Source organism: Equus przewalskii, chromosome 19 (genome assembly GCF_037783145.1).
Source record: "Equus przewalskii isolate Varuska chromosome 19, EquPr2, whole genome shotgun sequence".
NCBI classification, from domain to species: Eukaryota; Metazoa; Chordata; class Mammalia; order Perissodactyla; family Equidae; genus Equus; species Equus przewalskii.
In genome coordinates this window covers 32,484,100-32,504,891 of record NC_091849.1, presented here as the reverse complement: position 1 = coordinate 32,504,891, position 20,792 = coordinate 32,484,100, and the positions used below count along the sequence as shown (strand labels likewise).

At 34.6% G+C, this 20,792-nt stretch overlaps 1 protein-coding gene across 1 annotated transcript in view; it reads left to right on the top strand.

Moving 5' to 3' along the window:
- TSBP1 (testis expressed basic protein 1) overlaps positions 1-20,792 on the top strand; it is a 69,438-nt gene that overhangs the window by 38,784 nt on the left and 9,862 nt on the right. Inside the window, exons 22-26 of the mRNA XM_070583905.1 lie at positions 4,697-4,717; positions 5,695-5,712; positions 7,253-7,273; positions 11,228-11,248; positions 20,113-20,133. Of these exons, the coding sequence (XP_070440006.1) occupies positions 4,697-4,717; positions 5,695-5,712; positions 7,253-7,273; positions 11,228-11,248; positions 20,113-20,133 (102 nt within the window). The remainder of the gene's footprint in view (positions 1-4,696; positions 4,718-5,694; positions 5,713-7,252; positions 7,274-11,227; positions 11,249-20,112; positions 20,134-20,792) is intronic.

Here is a 20,792-nt window from a genome sequence, read left to right as displayed (position 1 = left end):
ACTCAGACAGATTGAAAACATGCTTATCTGCCCGCAAAAGTTCCATCTAAACACATTCTGAATATACTTTTTATAATAATAACCTTTTAATAATTTCAATACTATTAGGACACAAGGATTGGTATTTGAGGAGGGAGAATTGAAACCGTTAACACAGAATGAGCTAGTGTCCCTCTGAAGTTCCCATCTACACATCCTTTCTGAATCCTGAGCAAGGAGGCTCATTAGCTAAATATTCTCACTGCACAGATGAAAACACTGAGTCTACAGAGTCAATGATGTAGACCCCAAGGATGAGGCTGGATACGTCAGTTATCCATGTTTGCGCACAGGCCTTATAACTGGAAACGGGGACCAAGGGCCACTTGAGGTCAGCGGAAAGGATTATTGGTTTTGCAGCTAGAAATTATAATCCAGAATCTAAATTGAATGAATAGTGCCCTTTTCAGTAGAGGCATCAGAGAGGATGGGCAGGAAAAAGATGTGAAAATCCAAGACCCAAGGGATTGGGAGGAGGACAAAATGTATGCCAAAGGAACTAGGGAATATGCCACCTTCTTTTTGTCTGGCTTGATCTTGGTTGCTAATTTAACTTTTAATTAAAAATACATATCCAAGCTTAAGCATAAAAACTGTGGAGGGGGATGATTTCCAAGGGGCAGCAACTGAATAGAAATGCATTGTGAGAAGAAGCTAAAGTTAAGTTCTTGGCAGGAAAGGTGAGGGAAGAGGAGAAAAAGAGGTAGCAGCTTCACCTCAGAAATAGAGCTCGAGTTTCAACACCTACTACGAGATGGCAGCCAAAGCCTCAGGACACAGCATGGTGAGAAGTGGAATTGGGCCTCCCCGAGTTAAGCTGGGAGCAGAAAATACACTGCCTGTCCAAGGAGAAGAGCCAAAACATCCTCACCCATTTGCCCCAGCCATGAAAACAAAGTCACCTGCATGGATCCAGACCTAAATCTGCCCAGGGCACAAAGCCCTGCTGGAAGTATGTTATCCATGCAGTGTGGGAATCCAAAGCCAAAAACGTTGAGATCCACTTCAGTGATGGATCTCAGGTAGCTAGGGCAATAGCAACCACGAAACTCCCCACAGTAAGGGATCCACAAAACAGTATTCACAAGATAAAATATCCACAATGGTAACTCCCAAGGAATAAGAGACTACCAAAAAATATGAAATGTATGAGGAAATTCAGCACTTCACAAGCCCCAACAAATTGTAGAATTCCAACTGAGAGAAATATAGCTATAGCAATGTGAAGAGCACTAAAACAAGAAAGTTAAAATCTTCAAAGATATTAATGCGCTTAGCAAACGTATATTTGGTGCCCGTTCCAGGCCAGGCATTAACCTAGGCATTGAGAATATGGCAGTGAAAAAAGACAAAGTTCCTGCACTCAAAGAGTTTACATTTTGAGATAAAACCAAGCAAATAATAGCAAATAAACATATAATAAAAAATAAGACAACTGTTAATATAATAGAAATACAACACACACCTTCTGAACCCATTGGGAAAAATAAAAAGGACAAAGAAAACTTTATTAATCCAAAAGAACACAAGAAAAGAGAAAAAAATGAAAGCAAATAAAAAAGAAATTTTAAAAATTTAGGTGGCAGAAAAAAGTTTAAATATGCCCCTTAATACAGTACTTGAAAATAGTTGAGAATAATTCTTAAATGTTATCAGCATACACACACACAAAAATGGTAATTATGTGAGGAGTTGGAGATGTTGACTAACTTATTGCAGTAATCATTTCATGATACATACATGTATCAGATCATCAAGTTGCATACTTTAAACTTACATATGTTATATGTCATTAATATCTCAATGGAGGTGGGAAAAAAATCAGCGGGACAAAATCAATTTCCCAGAGACAGATCCTTCTTATATGACAAAGTTGATCTCATAACAGATGGGAAATTCAATAAATGGTCTTGGGTCAATTGAGTATCCTTATGTAAAAAAAAAAAAATGTTCTACCTCACTCATTTCCTTAAAAAAAGTCCAGTCCAATTAATGACCTAAACATGAACTCTAATGAACTCTATCACTATTAGAAGAAAATATGCAGAATAAACTTGTGTTCTTAGATAAAGAGTGAGGTTTTTAAATATATATATATATATATATATAAAAAATATATATCCAGAAAACACCAAACATAAATGTTGACCAAGAAAAATTCAAAACTTCATATCGACCAAACATAATATGCACAAAGTTAAAAGACAAGAGGAAGTCAGACTGAGAGAAAATGTTTGTGGTATGCATAGCTATCAATGTTAGCAGCATTAAGAATATATATATAAAATCCCCAATCAGTAAGAAAAAGAAAAGAAATTAAATGATTTAATGATAAGAATAAACAGTTTACAAAATAGGGAAACTGAATGTCTAATAAACATAAGAAAATTTGCTAAATCTCTGTAATGATCAAAAAATGCAATGTAAAAATGAGATACTACTTTTCTCAAAATATATTGGCCAAAATTTTAAAGCCTGACAAGATTCAGGTTTTTATTGGCATGTGTGATAAAGTGAGAACTCCTTCTCTTCATTGTCTGAAAAGCAATTTGTCAGTATCTAAACTAGATATGTGCATACCCTACGAATTCTACTTCCGAGTATAAACACCAAAGAAAAGTCTTACATATGTACATAAGAAGACATGTACAAAAATGTTTGTTGTGACATTTTCAATAATAAAAAATCAGGAATAAATTAATAAAATGTATACCCATAGGACAGAATACTACACAGCAGTTTAAAATGAATTACCTATGTGTGTCTGTGTGTATAAACAAAGAAAGATCCCAACTATAGTGTTGAATGAAACAAGCCAGATGCAAAATGACATTTGCAGATATAGAATGACAGTAAAAGATAATATATGCAAATTAAAGCCAAAAACTATGTAAGCCCACCGTATTGCTTAAGGATCCACAAATATAAGAAAGTACTTTAAAAGTTATTGGGTACACTCAACTCATCATAGTGGTTGCCTCCAAAGAGAAGAGGGAAGGAAATGAACCTGGGACCAGTGATTCAAAGAGATTCTGGCCATCTCTGTAATATTTTTTTCTTAGAAGAAAAATTGGGAACAAATACGATAAATATTACATTATAGGTAGTATGACTATTGATTCTTGAGATATTATTATTCAAGTGTTTTTTAAAATATTGCAAAATGAAAAGATATGAAATAAAATAAATATACTGTGAAGCCCTAAGGAGGCACACTGTCATGGGAAATTTGGCTGTGGACCACCAGTGTGTCCACCTGCAAAAGATCCAGCCCTTCTTGCAATGCATCCTGTCCCTTTAAGCTCTGGGAACTCTAAGGGAGTGACTACACAGCCTCACCCACTACTCTATCAGAACTTCTCTGGTTTATTTTATCCACTGTCCATGAGGCTATTTGAAGGAGCCCCACTTACTTTCATAGCTAATGCCCTTCTTCGTCAAGAGTGCTGCCTTCTAATGCTAAAAAAGCCACTGATTCTCAAAGTGCTTTACAGTACTGGGTTCCATGAGGAATGAGGAGTTCCTTCTCCACAGTGATACTTGTTACCTGAGCCCCAAAATAACACAGCTTGAGTTCAGTTTCATATTTCAATAAAATTTCTGCTTAGTCATCTGTGAATAAGAACACATATACACAGAACCAGAGACATGTTTACACACTCAAAGAACGTTTTCAACATTAGTGCAACCCAAATTTCTACTTAGAAAACAGTAGTTTTCTTCTATGTAGGTTTTCTCATACTTAATGGAATGGTTTGGTTACTCAGTCATCGTGTATCAAATATCTCCTTTTCAAATCTTTGCTTTTCTCTGCTTTGCTTTTTCATACCTGGCCCCTTTCCAGTGATTTCCTAGAACAAAAGAACAAGCTAGCCCAAAAGTGTACTAATTATTTCACTACTTGCAAATAGAAAACTCCTTATAAATTTGAAATTATTATTCGTAGCCTCACCAAGTTTTCAAAATCTTACAGCTAAAATCCTGCCAGGGCTTAGGCACAAAATGCCATATGATCATCCCTCCTCCAGCATTCTCTTTTGTTCACCCTCATGCATTGTGTGGCAGGGAACACTGCCGGTCTTCACATGCCAGATACCTATTTCACTTGCAAGGACAAAATCTTCCTGACTAATGGGTGCGTGAGGAGAACAGAGGGAAAGGAGTATTCTGATGTTGGCCGCAGTAGGGAGAATTTCTTCACTGATTCAGAAAACATTTGTTAAGTGCCTGCTCTTGTAGAGAGCATGCGAAGCATGGGGATTGATGAAGAGAACTTGCTCTCAGAGAAGCGAGTGACAACCCAGGTAAATCAAGTGAGGAGCAATGGTGAGGACTGCAGAGGTCAAGAATGTGGGTGGAGATTGGGAGAAAAAAGTGACAAAGGAGGACCAGAAAAGTAGCTCAACTGAAATAGGTGGGACGTTACACATTTCCTGATTTCATACAATCAGATAGACGGGAAAGGGAAGTGTGAGCTCCATCACTAGCTGTGGACCCTTCCTTCCATAACATTCCCAGGACAAAGTGGTCTCTGCTTAATCCTCCTTCTTTTCACTACTATTCAGTGTGTGAGGCTCATACTGGAAATGACATCAATGCAAACATGTGTCTGTTTCATCAGACAAGCACACTAATTTGTTTGTCTTTTTTACTAAAGCAAGACCTGAGAAATCTAAGAGTAAGTCCCATGTTTTCATCAATTCTATTGTTATCATTAGTTTCTTATAGTATCTAGAGGCCCTTTTGTGCCCTGTTTTTAGTGTAAATGTACTAAGACTTAAGATTCATATTTCTGACTCTATGGTTTATTAATTTTTTAGCATTCCTCTCCTTCTAGCTTCTTGTCTCCCTATTCCTATTTTCAGTAGCTTGCTCCAATTTTAACTATTAATGTCCATTTGGAGGCTATAATTGAAATTAACTAGTACTTAACGTGGTACTATAATAATAAATAATATTTATTAAGTACTTACAATGTGCCAGGCACTGTACTCAGGGCTTTATATATGCATATACATTATATCAGATAAGTATTGTTATTCCTATTTTAAAGAGAAGGAAACAGTGACACTATTGCCCATGATCCCACAATTAACAGCAGCAGAGGCTGGGATTCAAAATCCAGGTCTGTTTACCAGACTCTAAAGTCAAGCAATGCTTCCACCCGAGTCAAATGGTGTGAAATGTGGTCGCCTAGCCCTAAGATATTTATGTTAATGAGGGAAAAGAGAAACCTTTCTAAAATTAACCTAAAGAACAGTAATTAGCAAACAGGAATCATAGTAATGATCAGGATAAATCAGTACAATCATTCCAAAGTAGTGATGGGAAAGAGAAGAAGAAGACAACAAAGCACAAGTGGCATCAAAATCTTACCCGTTTGAATTAGCAGAGAGAAATCAGAAGGAAGAAATAGCCTCTCCCAATGATCCCACTCTTATCCTTTCTTTCCAAGAAGGCACCCAAATTAAGAGGGACTTGAGCAGAATAATCTGAAGATATTTATTCTCCCACTAAATTTAACTGATTCTAACTAGAGTTTGGTAATGTCTCAAAGTCCTGTTTCTAAAGCTTCCAGCATAGAGTTTAAGAAGTAATTTTGTTCTTCATCCATAAACTTCTCACTCATTTATTTATTTGATTTCTTTTTCACAGTAAGACAAGAAGAGCCAAGTAAGTCCTATATTTATTCATCAATTCTGGGGTTGGTTCCTGTACTGATTATATCCTTTTCTGAACATGTAAAATCTTGACATTCAAGTTGCAATCTCTTTTGTTTTCATATTGAATAACTTCCTCTAAAGTTACTAATGAATATTTTAGAAAGTAAAAAACCCAAAGATGGCAAATCAAATAATGAGCTGGCTACAGGTGACCTGGAATTAGAAATAATGCTTCTGAACATTTTTTGTAAGTTGTCATTTATGGGGAAAAAAAATGCTAGCTGTTAATATTTTTAGTATTAGAGTTTATAAATGCTTTGGTAGAAAAAAAAATTAGGAGATGACAAAAAAATGAACTGGCAAAGTTAAATTAATTGATATCTTACTCCTTCAAAAAATACATATTTATTGAGGGCCTACCATGTGCCAGGCACAGGGAATACAGAAGCAACCAAAATAGAAGATACTGCCCTCCCAGAGTTTACATATGAACTTAAACATTCCTGGAATGTTTCTCATCCAGAGAAGTTGAGAAGAGGAAGAAAAGGTAGTTTTCTCCCACTTCTAGAAATGGAGCTCTTGCATCTGAAAAATATGTTTTAGTAGTACTTAAGAGTATATTTCTGTCTTCACTCACTGAAAACAGAATCAACGAAAGCCAAATTCTCTGTATCCACTTTAAGGAATCTTGAAATTCTAAGAAATTCCCTTTCTGTTTGATATTTCTATTTGCTCGCTGTGGACTTTTGCCTAAACATGGCTGTTTTCCTTCCAACAGAAAGACTGACATTTATTTTTTTCACACTCTTCCATCAGAATCCTGCTAGAATATTTATGATTTTATACAAAAGCATAGACCACAAAGATTGGTGGAAAAAATAAACATGATTGATTTTTTCCTAGTAAGTTAAAATGTCCTACTAAAAACAAACAACACTTTACATACTTAAAAAGACTCATGTTAATGACAGAATGGAGATCATATACTATTACCTGAGGAGGGAGTCAGGATAAGCGAAGTCTATCCTCATTTCTGACTGTGCTGGAACTGCTCCTGTTCACTGATCTTTGCATACACATTGACCAACTTCTTCTCTCTTGGATTACTGAATAATATTTGGAAAACAAAATTGACAGAAATAATTGAGTGAGATTAAAATCTCTTGGGATTGGCTCTAATGACTTTTCAACAAAAGAATATATTTTCAGCTAAATATAAGGTAGACATGACAGAGAAAAGTGGGAAAACTCATGAAAGAGTAAGCAATGAGAAAAGGGAGTAGAATGAAAATGGAAGCAAAATTTAAAGGAAATGAGGCTTTTCCAGTTCTATGGTATTTCAATTTCCAAGAAAAATTGGATGATAAAAGGAAAATAACGACTATGTTCCTGGAAAAGAGTGACTAAAGTAACATAAAAAAACTTGGGGCTTGCTCTTCCTTTTCATTCCAAAAGTTCCTATCTGAAACAGTATGAGTAAGACTTCTATTAGCAATGTCTATTCTGTCATTAGTGTCAACCCATACTAATAATTTTTGTTTGGATTTTAGCACATGTAGCAGTACCTATCAGTAAGTTCCTTTTCTTTTCATAAATCTGGTACAAATTAGGATCCCAAAATGAGGAGAAAATTTTTTTCTAATTCTGACCAATTCCATTTAATGCTTCTATTGATAAATATTTCCTCTCCCTCTTACTCAGCAACCTGCTGGGTTATTAAGTACTTGATGGAAAAAATAAACATTTGACTAACAGACTATGTATAAAAGAAATATATTTTTTTCTAAAAAAAAAATCAAATAGCTTTTAATAACAAATAAAACTTTCCATGCTGCAAAAAGGAAAGATACATAGGATGGAATATAACAAATATGGAGATACCAACAAGGAATAGAGGAAAACTCAGGAATATATGTTAGGTGTGGGGAGAGGAAAGAGAATAACTGCAATTAGCATTCAAATTTGTAATTGATTAAAAGTTATTGGCAGAATTTAAATCCTCCATACTAGATGAGAAAGAAAAAGAATGACCTAAGCACATACATACTAGCCTAATCTGCCTTTCTACTACATTGAAATATACTTAAGCCAGTCGCATCAGACTGGAACTATTCCTTTACCACAAAAGAAATGCTAATCCCTCTCATTCCATTATTTATGTCTTTCTGGGGGAGGTTTGGTGTCTTCCAAAGATCTCATTGTTAATGCTTTGGGAAGAGCAAGGAAGGAAACTACATTCTTGATCCAAAAACTCTGCTAATACATTTTTGTTTTATGTTGTTCTGCCAGTTACTTCAATGCCTGTTGGTAAGTTATTATTCATCTATTTCTTAATTCCAGTGTCTTTAGAAAATTTTCCCTGATGTAAAGGGTTTTACATTCACATTTTCCAAACCCCTTTGCCTACCCATTCTCTAGTACCCTTAAGTTAATGATGAATTTAGAAATTATAATATGCCCAATGCCTGAAAAAAGAAATAGTAAAGGATAGAAAATTAAGAGCTTGAGGCAATATTTTTCACCTAATGAAGAGAAAAATTTAAATATAATAAGAAATGCTGGAAATGTTTTGATAAAAATTATACATTCATACATTACTGATCCCATTTAAATTAATATAACCCTTTTAGAAAGTAAATTTGCAGTATGTTTCGAGACACACAAAATACAGTATCCTTTAAACTCGCAAGTCTATTTCCAGAGATATGCTCTATGGAATAATTCTAAATATGGAATAAAACCATTTGCATGGTGTTAATTGGTAAAAAAAAAAAAAAAAAAAAACATGCAAAGGTTTATTTATTGCAAAGATTTATTTATTATTTATTGCAGTGGTTAAGAAAGAAATCAGACAGATTTAGGTTCAAACCCCAGCTAAAACACTTATCAGATATGTGGCTTTGGGTAAATTATTTAATCATTTAAAAATTTAATTTGTATTATCTCTACTTGGTATTATTTCTAATCATTTCCTTACAAATCTGATGTTCTCATTCTGCTTATTCCACATTACTGGAACAACTGACTAACTTATTTATAAATTAGTGGAAAGCATAAACTCCTACTGAGAGAGAAAAAAAATAGAGAGGGGGTAACAATTACTGGTTTAACATTTTATCAACAACAAATCAAGCCACAAGGGAAACCTGAAGACAAAGAGAGAGGGAGAGCAGAGAAATCAGGTCTCTCAGCCAAAAGAGAGAGGGCAGGAAAATCACGAAAGCTAAGTTCAAATATGGCAACATCCAACTCCTTCCTCTTACTTCGCTTCAAGGGTCTACTTTAGCATGCTTTTCAGTGGAAGATTTCCAAGATAAACACTTTTTCAAAAATCACCAGTGAATATGGACTTCTCTTTTCCCAATTTACTAAGAAACATGTATATATACATACTTTCCCCATCTTTACCTATCTCTTCTAAAACAGACAAAATTTTCACGTTCTAGTTCCATCACTGTAGGATGATAACTTCATTGACTGTTAGTCAGAGAGACCATGTTAGTTATTATTTCAAAGTAACATCTCCAGAAAGGATCTATTTTCATGTTTTTGATACAGGATTCTGAAGTATCTCTGGTAGTTTCGTTCTTTATCTTGCAGTCATAAAGAGCTTCTTCTAAGTTGACTTTAGCTAATGCAATCACTTTAAGCCTTGAGAGAGAGCTGCGTATTTTTATCAGATGATAAAACATTTGTCCATTTTTACTATTTTTAGAAGCACTGGCATTAAGATAAACTCTTTTCAACACACTAGGTAGAGGCATGACTATGACTTGGATGAGATTTTCTGTATAAATTTGCCAGCTGCCTATCTTTTGGCAGTTTTCCGTGTTCCCTCCACTCCACATACAAGACCAGCCATTTTTATCTAATGACTATATTTCAGATCTTTTCTAAATTACCTGTGAGCAAAGAGTAAATCTTTAACTTATTGTAATAACAGTCTTTACAGTCACTATTAGCTCATAACTCATAAATAATGCTTATTCATAATAATTGTATGAAATTAATATTTGATGCCAACTGGAAACTAATATCAAAATATTAATAACTCTGAATACCATAACAATAATAATTAGTGCATGCCTTCTCCCACCACTCCTGTTGCCTACAGTTTATATAAAGTTGTGAGTATACTGATGCCTCCAGCTTTGCCCTTTGGTCAAGGCTACTGGACAAAAACAACAGAGGAGTTGATTTATCACATTTCACTGCATCCTCCTTCTTGGGAAACAGACTGATCTCAGGAATTCTTTTCCTCTCCTGCTATGCAGAATATGATTAGTAACTGAGTTTTTGGAAGTCTGAATTTGTGTTAGGTTGATTAGAGTTCTTGTCCAACCCCACCGACATGCTGTTTGATTGGCAATCCTAGTGTTCTTTGGCCTTCCACAGGGTTCGGGTAACATGCTCTGATTGGCTGTAATCACTTCTCTTAATGCAAAACTGAGGTGGTATATTTCCTCATCTCTTTTGCTTTCAGATTTTTCTTTATTTCCTAAAATTATTGATTTTAAGTTAAAAAATCTCTTCATTGCAAAGAATAAAGAGGACAGACATAATACGGATTTATCATTTTAAAAATTCCTAAAGTAATAAAAATTTTAGCTCATGTATTTTTGAAATAAGGCAGGGAATAAGTAAACTAAGTGATGGACCTAGATGAATAATATAGTGGAAGATAAGAATAGAACAGAGACATTCTGAGATTAGTGATTGAAATAGGAAGAAAAATAAAAGGAGCAAAATTTAAATAAACATTGCTAGGTCTTGAAGAGTTTTAAATTCTCACAAAAATTGAGAAGAAAAGGAAGAGGGGCTAAACTCAATCCCCTTTTGCCCACCATGAAAGACTATAAAACAGGATCAGGAGATTGGAGCTCTTGAGATTTCTCATTTGTCATTATAACTGATCCTTGCTTTGCCTATTCTAGAGCCCTGAAAGATATGCAAGCAAGAACTCGTCTTCCATGCATTACATATCTTACACATGCTATTTCTTAAGCCAGATTTAGAATTCTGATTAAACCCCAGAGACTATCAGAAAGAAAAAAAATAGAAAAATTATCATGACGAAAGTTTTAAACTTGATAATTATAAATAAACTTTCTGTACTGCAAAAAAGGAATATGATGAAACCTGACATGGTACTAGAGGTTTGAAAGGGAGAGAGAATGTTGAAAGACAGAAAAGAAGATGAAGAGGGAACTTAAGTTCATAATCTTTAACTGGTAACCAGTCTCCTGAATGGCTGTGACCTTTGCCCTGGTTAAGAATGTTAAAAATAAAATTATTTCATTAGAAAAAATGAGCTTTACTCATATAATCCACAAACAAGCCTTCCAAAATGGCCTAGATATTTAGGTTGTTAAAGTGGAATTAATATTGAATTAATAAGGGATAGTATATTCGTATAGGATTCAATGTTTCCCAAAAGTCCCTTGTCTGATATTCCAAGTAAATTTTCAATGGGAACTGAGTATATAATTTTAAAAAGTAATAAAGTGTTTTATTTTCTTTTTTAGCAATTGGTCCAGTAGCAGCTGGTAAGTTCCAATTACCTTTTATAGTTTCCGCTGGACCTCTGTAACATCTGCGTTCCTTTGTTTGCACTGACACTTTTAACATATCACATAAAGTAGACCTAAAGAGCAAAAATTTACCAAGGACATTATACAATGACAAAGAAATCAGTACACCAAGAAGATATAGAAATCCCAAATGTGTATGCACCAAACAGCAGAGCTTCATAAAACATGGGAAAGAAAGAAATGAAAAGAGAAAGAGAAAAATTTCAAAATTATGGCTGGGAAATTCAACACCTCATTCTCAGCAATTGATAGAACTACTAGATAGAATGTGAAAGAGGTGAGAGAATTAGTTATGCAGATATCTGATGGGAGAATATTTCAGGCAGAGGGGACAGTGAGTATACCACTCTGGGGTAGGAACATTTCCAGACTATTTAAGAAGAAAGAAAGCAAGCATGGCTGGAGCATAATGAAAAATGAAATGAACAGTAGCTATCAGAGAGCTATGGCAAGACAAATCTTCTAGGGTCTTCCTTTGAAAGGCACTGTGACTCTGACTTTGGCTCAAATAAGATGGAGAGTCATTGGTAGATCTTAAGCAGAGGAGTGGCCTGATGTGACTGAAACTTTAAAAGGATCCCAGTGGCTGTTGTATTCGGATATTGATTAGAAGGCAAGAGTGAAAGAAGAGCAATTTGAGAGACGACAATAACTTGGATCACAGCGAGAGTCATAAATGTGGTGAAAAGTATCAAGTTCTTACAACACACTGAGGGATCTGCTGTCCCACTATAGCATTGTATCTTGATGGTATCTTAAAAAAAAGAATTAGGGAAACGGGAGTAGAGAAGAACTGTGTTTCTGATCCAAAAATACTACCATTAATATACCTTCTTGTTTTGATTTTCAGGAATACCTCAAGATCCTACTACTAAGTTCCTAATCTATTTCTAGTACTTCAGTTTCCTCTATGGTAGAGGTGGAAAAACTTTTGTGTAGAGGGCCAGATAATAAATATTTTAAGCTTTTCAAGCTATAAGATCTCTGTCACAGCTATTCAACTCTGCTGTTGTAGCACAAAAGCAGTCATAGACAATATGTAAAAGAAATGGATGTGTCCCAATAAGACATTATTTGTAGACATTGAAATTTGGATTTCATAATTTTCATGTCACAAAATATTATTCTTTTTCTTTCAACCATTTAAAAATGTAAGATCCATCCTTACCTCACAGGACATAGAAAAATAGGTGGCAGACTTGATTTGCACTTTGCCAATCCCTGCTCTAGAGTTTAAATATCCATTTTCATCCCTGGTAAACATACTCCTGCATGTAGTGTTTCTCACAATTTCATTCTTTCTTATTATTTTATGCTTTTTAATGTTACATGTACTAAGTAACATCAACATAAGAGATACGCCCACATTTCAGTACTTGGCAACAAATGTACCTTAAATATTTCATAAAACACTGTCAGTGAATAGTGTTAGCACACATCTTCTAAGCAAGACTATTATTATACAACCCTTATTTTATAAACTGTAATCTTGAAACTCTAGACAAAATTACTAATGACTAATGAAAAGTAAACAATTTTTCATTGAAAAGAAAAAATCATTTAAAGTAGTTAATCATAGGGACATCAGCATGAATCATTCCTTTTTTTCTCTCTCTCCTTTGATTTACAATGAGTTAGACATCCATAAGCAAACCCAAGTGCATCTGTATGTTACAACAGAACACTCAGGAGTTTCTACACACCTGTACATCCAAAAGTGGGCAGATGGCACCTCAGTGGGGCAGTGGATCCAAGGGAGTCCATAAGCCGGCCCCACCTCCACTCCCTGCAAAGGAAGGGTGGGGGAAGGAAACTGGGAGAGTGCAAAACTGGGAAGATACCCATGGCCAATAGAGAATTTATGGAGGTCCAACTTGCCTGACAGGGAAATCTGGCATGCCATTAGAGTGGAATAGAGATGAGTTTTGAGGTAGAGGAGACACAGGAACTCACAAAGTCAGCCTTCCTTCCCCAGGATGACACTGCAAGGCACTGGGCTTTTGGCAGAATCAGATACAACCTCTCTGGCAGAGGAGGTGGAAAGAGAATGTGGTGAGGTGAGCAACCAACCCAGTTGTATGGGTTGCAGCTGGAGGAACCCATTTCACTACACTGGATTTTTGAGAAGAGACCTCCATGACTAGTGCAAGGAAGAAGAAAGGGAAAGAAGCAGACAAAAATATCAAAGGGCACTGAAGGAATGAATTTCCTGCTGTCTGCTTCAGAATTTCAGCAGGAGGTCTACCCACAGACCTCTGGAAGTGCCTCACTCAAGGATCCCCCTACTGGCCTGTAGGCATCTTCCCCCAAAGCCCCAGGTGCTGAGACCACACCTCCCTAGGCTCTGCTGACAGCAGTTTGTGTGTGCTCTGAGTGTAGACCTAGAGTCAGCTCCCAAAGGAGAAACTACAAACTTGAGCTATAGCATCAACTTTTGGAATACAAAAGAAAGTTTTCTAATTGCCAGGCAGCTTAATTGTAAAAGACAAAATAAACATAAGCTCTTAAATAAGGAAGATGTTTCCTACTTCTAATATGAAAGAAAAAGTGCCTATCATCAAATACTATGGAAAATCAAGGAAATAGGTATCAGAAAAAGAAAATAATTCTCCAGCAACCAAACTCAAAGGCATGGAATATTGTGATCTAACTGATAAATAATTCAAAATAGCTGTTATGAAGAAATTGAGTGAGCTACAAGAAAACTCAGAAAGACAATTCAATGAACTCAGGAATAAAATTAATGAACAGAAGGAGTTCTTTACCTAAGAAACTGAAATTATAAAAAAGAACCAAATAGAAATTCTGGAGCTGAAGAACTCATAAATGAGGTGAAGAATGCAATAGAGAGCATAAGTAACAGGGCAGACCAGATGGAAGAAAGAATAAATGACTTGGAAGATAGGAATATAGAAATAATTCAGTTACAAGAGGATAGAGAACTTAGATTTTTTTAAAAAGTGAAGAAACATTACAAGGGCTGTTAGATTCGATCAGAAAGGCAAACATAAGAATAATTGGTGTACCAGAAGCAGAAGAGAAGGAGAAGGAGACAGAGTTTATTTGAAGAAATAACAGCTGATAACTTCCCAAATCTTGGGAAAGAATTGGACATAAAAGTCCACAAAGCAAACAGGACACCCTATGACTTCAATGCAAAAGACCTTCTCCAAGACACAGTATAACGAAACTGTCAAAAATCAATGATAAAGAAAGAATCTTAAAGGCAAGCAGAGAAATAAAGAAAGTAACCTACAAAGTAACACCTATTAAGCTATCAGCAGATTTCTCAGCAGAAACTCTACAAGCTAGGAGAGTGGAATGACATATTCAAAATATTGAAAGGTAAAAATTGCAAGCCAAGAATACACTGTCCACCAAAGTTATCCCTCAGATATGAAGGAGAGATAAAGGTTTTCCCAGACAAACAAAAGCTGAAGGAGGTCACCACCACAAGACCTGCCTTACAAGAAATGTTGAAAGGAGATCTTCTACCAAAAAAAAAAATCAAAAGTACACAAAACTTTAAGTAAGGTGATATATAGACAGACAGAACCATAAAATTGCAAAGCTTTTAGAGAATAGGCTGTTAAATACTTAATTATAGCATAAAGAGGAAAAAAGCACAAATAATTAAAGCTACTTCAATATGGTAACAAACTCACAATATAAAAAGGGATAATCTGTGACAACAAAAACATAAAAATGGAGGAGGAAAAGAATGGAACCTGTATAGGCAAATGAAGATAAGATGCTATCAGCAGAAAAAAAGACTATTTTATCTATAAGATGTTGTACACAAACCTCATGGTAACCACAAAACAAAAACCTAGAGCAGAGATATGAAATAAAAAAAGAAGAAACTGAGAAAAACTTCATAGAAAACCACCAAACTAAAATGGCAGACAGAAACACAAGGGAAAAGAAACAATGGATATATAAAAAACCAGAAAATAAAAAGGTAAACTGCAGTAGTAAGTCCTCTTGTATCAATAATCACTCTAAATGTAAAAGTATTTAACTCATCAATCAAAAGGCACAGAGTGGCTGGATGGATTAGAAACCGAGACCCAAATATACGCTGCCTTCAGGAGACTCATCTCAGCTCTAAAGAAAAACATAGATTCAAAGTGAAGGGGTGGAAGATGATAGCCAAAAGAATTTAGCCAATGGTAGCCAAAAGAAAGTAGATGTAGCCACACTTATATCAGACAAAATAGACTTCAAGCCAAAAAAGGTAACAAGAGACAAATATGGACATTATATAATAATAAGGAGACAACCCATCAAGAAGACAATACATTTATTAATATATATGTACTCAACATAGGAGCACCAAAATACATAAAGCAACTATTAACAGATGTAAAGGGAGAAATTGACAGCAATACAATAATAGTAGGGGCCTTTTTAACACCCAACTTATGTCAATGGATAGATCATCCAGACAGAAGTTCAACAAGAAAAAACTGGCCTTAAATGACACATTGACCAGATGGACTTAATAGATATATATACATGGAACATTCCATCCAAAAGTGGCAGAACACATTCTTCTCAAGTGCACATGGAACATTCTCAAGGACAGAGCATATGTTGGGACACAAAACAAGTCTCAATAAATATAAAAAGATTGAAATTATATCAAGCATCTTTTCTGACCACAATGGTATGAAACTAGGAATCAACTTCAAGAAGAAAAGTGGAAAATAACAAACATGTGGAGATTAAACAATACACTACTGAACAACTGTTGGTTCAATTAAGAAATCAAAGGAGAAACCGAAAAATACATGGAGACAAATGAAAATGAAAATATGACATACCAAAATCTATGGGATACAGCAAAAGCAGTACTAAGACAGAAGTTTATAGCAATACAGGCCTACCATTATAATGATGTACACCTGAAACATATATAATGCTATAAACCAATGTTACTTCAACAAAAAAAGGAAAGAAATTAGAAGAATCTCAAATAAACAACCCTAGCTTCACACCTCTAGAAACTAGAAAAAGAAGAACAAATTAAGTCCAAAGTTACAAGGAAGGAAATAATAACAATCAGAACATAAATAAATGAATTAGAGACCAGAAAAATAATAGTATCAACAAAACTAAGGACTGAAAAGATAACAAAATTGACAAAACTTTAGCTAGACTAAGTAAGAAAAAAAGAGAAAAGACTCAAATAAATAAAATTAGAAATGAAAGAGGAGACATTACTACTGATACTACAGAAATATATAGGATCATAAGACTACTACAAACAACTATATGCCAACAAAGTAGATAACCTAGAAGAAATTTTAAAACTCCTAGAAACATACAACCTACCAAGACTGAATCTGGAAGAAACAGAAAATCTGAACAGACCAATAAAAAGTAAAGACATTGAATTGATAAGCAAAACCTTCTCAATGCAGAAAACCCCGAGACCACACAGCTTCACTGGTTAATTCTACCAAACATTTAGAATTAATGCCAATCCCTCACAAACTCTTCCAAAAAATTGAAGAGGAAGGAACACTTCCAAATGTGGCCAGTATTACCCTGTTAATTAAACCAGGTAAAGACAGTACAAGAAAAGAAAACTGCAGACCAATATCCCTGATAAATATAGATGCAAGAATTTTAAACAAAATATTAGCAAACCAAAATCAAGAACACATTAAAATGATTATACACCATGACCAAGCAGTATTTATCCCTGGGATGCAAGGCTGATTCAACATATACAAATCAATAAATGTAATACATCACTTTAATAGAATGAAAAATAAAAATCATATGATCATCTCAAAAGATACAGAAAAAGCACTTAAAAAAGCACAACCTCTGGAAAACTACTGGGTATTTATCCACAGAATATGAAGTCAAAAATTCAAAAAGACGTACACACACACACCCCCCCCACCCCGTTCATTGCAGCGTTATTCACAATAGCCAAGACATTGAAGCAACCCAAGTGCCCATCAATGGAGGAATGGATAAAGAAGTCAGACAAAGACAAATACCATATGATTTCACTCACATGTGGAAGGTAAACACATAGATGAAGAGAACAAATTCGTGGTTATTAGAGGGAAAAGGGTGGTGAAGGGGAAAAGGGGTAAAAGGGCACATGCATATGGTGACAGACCAAAACTAGACTATTGATGGTGAACACAATGCAATCTATGCAGAAACTGAAATATAATGTACATCTGAAATTTACACAATGTTAAAAGCCAATATGATCACAATAAAATTTTTTAAAAATTTAATGCTACATGTTGATGAATTAAAAAAAAAACCCTGGACAGATTGAGTATACAAGGAATATATCTCAACATAATCAAGACCATTCATGACAAACGCAGCTAGGATTATACTCAAAAGAGAAAACTGAAAGCTTTTCCTTTAAGATCAAAAATAAGATAAAGAGGCCCACTCTCACCACTCTTATTCAATATAGTCCTGGAAGTCCTGGCTAGAGCAATTAGGCAAAACGAAGAAATAATACGTATCTAAAATGGAAAGGAAGAAGTAAAATTGTTGCTATTTGCAGATGATATAATTTTGTATATAGAAAATTCCAAAGACTCAACCAAAAATCTTTGGAACTAATCAACAATTCAGTAAAGTTTCAGGATATAAAATCAACATACAGAAATGTATTGCATTTCTATACACAAATAATGAAACATCTGAAAAAGAAATTTTAAAAAATATCTCATTCACAATAGCATCAAAAACAGTAAAATACCTAGGAGTTAATATACCCAAGGAAGTAAAAGATCTGTATAACAAAAGCTACAAGACTGCTGAAAGAAATCAAAAAAGACATAAACAAATGGAAAGACATCCCATGTTCATGGATCCGAAGAATTAATATTGTTAAAATGTCCATACTACCCAAAGACATCTATAGATTCAATGCAATCCCCATTAAAACACCAACAGTATTTCACAGAAATAGAAAACCAGTCCTAAAATTTGTATGGAACCACAAAAGACCCTGAATATCCTAAGCAACCCCAAGATAAAAGAACAAAGCCAGAGGTATCACACTTCCTGATTTCAAACTATACTATAAAGCTATAAAGCAATAAAAATAGTATGGTCATGGCATAAAAATGGAAGAGAATATAGAGCCCAGAATTAAACCCCCACATATATGGTCAACTAATATTTGACAAGGGAGCCAAGAACACCCAGTGGGAAAAGGATAGACTCTTCAACAAATGGTACTAGGAAAACTGGATAAACACATACAGAAAAACGAAATTGAACTCATGTCTTACATCACTCACAAAAATTAATTTGAAATAGATCAAAGATTTAAACATAAGACGTTATATCATAAGACTCCTAGAAGAAAATACAGAGAAGAATCTCCTCAATGTTGGCCTTGGCAATGATTTTCTGGATATGACACCAAAAGCACAAACACCAAAAGTGAAAATCAACAAATGGGACTACATCAAACTTAAAACTTCTGCACAGCAAAAGAAATAATTAACTAAATGAAAAGGCAAACTATGGAATAGGAGAAATTTTTTGCAAACCATTTATTATCAGAAGTCAATATCAAAAATATATAAAGAACATATACAACTCAATAACAACAGACAACTTGATTAAAAATTGGGCATAGGAACAGAATAGACATTTTTCCAAAAAAGACATCCTAATGCTCAAGAAGTACATGAAAAGATGGTCAACAGCACTAATCATAAGGAAAATGCAATCAAAACCATAATGAGATATCACTTCATATCTGTTAGAATGGCTATCATCAAGAACACAAGAAACAACAAGTGTTGGTGAGGATATGGAGAAAAGGAAACTCTTATACACTGTTGGTGGGGATGTAAATTGGTTCAGCTGCTATGGAAAACAATATGGTGGTTCCTCAAAAAATTAAAAATAGATCTACCATATGATCCAGCAATTCCACTTCTGGGTATATACTCAAAGGAAATGAAAACAGAATATCAAAGAGATATACGCACTCTCACATTTATTTCAGCATTATTCACAACAGCCAAGGTATAGAAACAATCTATCTGCCCATAACAATGATAAAGAAGATGTAAGATACACACACACACACACACACACACACACAATGGAATATTATTCAGCCATGAGAAAGGAGGCCATCCTGCCACTTGCAACAATATAGATGGACCTTGAGCATATTAATCTAAGTGAATAAGTCAGAGGAAGACAATTACTGTCTCATGTCATTTACATATGGAATCTACAAAAGTCAAACTCATAAAAACATAAAGTAAAATGGTGGTTACCAGGACATTGGAGGTGGTGGGATAGGACAGATGTTGTTTAAAGATACAAACTTGCAACAGGCAGTAAATAATCCCTAGAAATCTAATGCACAATATAGTGATTATAGACAATAATGTTGTATTAGAACTAGAACTCAATGATTCCAACCAGTACAAAGAAAGGATCATTACATAATGTATATGTAATAATATGTATGTATTACATATAAAGGTGCTAATTGTTGCTACAATGGAAATCATATTACAGTATATAAATGTATCAAATTAACATATACACCTTAAATTTGCATATGTCAAATATATTTCAATTTTAAAAAATAAAGTAGCTAATCACAGGTCTTTCTAAACTATAACAGGCCAAAAGAAGAGGGAAAGGAGATGGAGGTTCTCCACATTTAAATAAATAGAACTTAGCTGTTCATGAATACATCTAGAGAATAAGATTCTACCCAGTGCAGAGGCTAGGGAGTTGGGGAAGGAGGGAAAGCCCATACCTACTGACGTGTTTGTCTTTGTCTCTTGCAGTGGACAGCTCTGGAAAAATCAGTAAGTTTGGATCATTTCCTTGCCTTACCTATTTCTGTGTCTAGGACCTTTGAGTCTTTGTTCCCAAATTTTTTTGTATTCCAAGTTCTTCTACCTTAGAGTAGTCAGTATTTCTTAAATAAGCAATTTTCTCCTATTTTGATTTCCTCTTATCTATTTTCCTTTTGTAACAAAATATAATGGTCTTGTATTTTATTCTGGTTATTTACTACCAAAGATTATTGGTAGCATATATTTCCAGCTAGTCTATCACAAGAGAACTTGTTTTCCTTGTGCTATAATTTGGCAATGGATAATTTTTACTAAAGAAAAAAATTCCCTAAAATTCACGTAAAGAATAGGAGTCTGGACAAGATAGTGATTTTGATAATTGACCAACAATACACATTTTTCAAACTGATCTGAAGAAGAGTGGATAAAAAATTTACTTGTGAAAGAACATTGAAAAGTAGGAAATGTAATAGTTTGAATTTTGGCAGAATAAATAATACTTAAGGAATAAATCCATACACTATCTAAATGACATCCCAAAGATAACCTTCTCTGTGGAGTAAGACATGGAGCTTTGGCCAGCAGCACTTCTGAAGCACTTCTTCTGAAGAAACAGAGGATTTTATACTCTCTGGAGGTCTCATTTCTGCATGCACCTACAAAGGGTA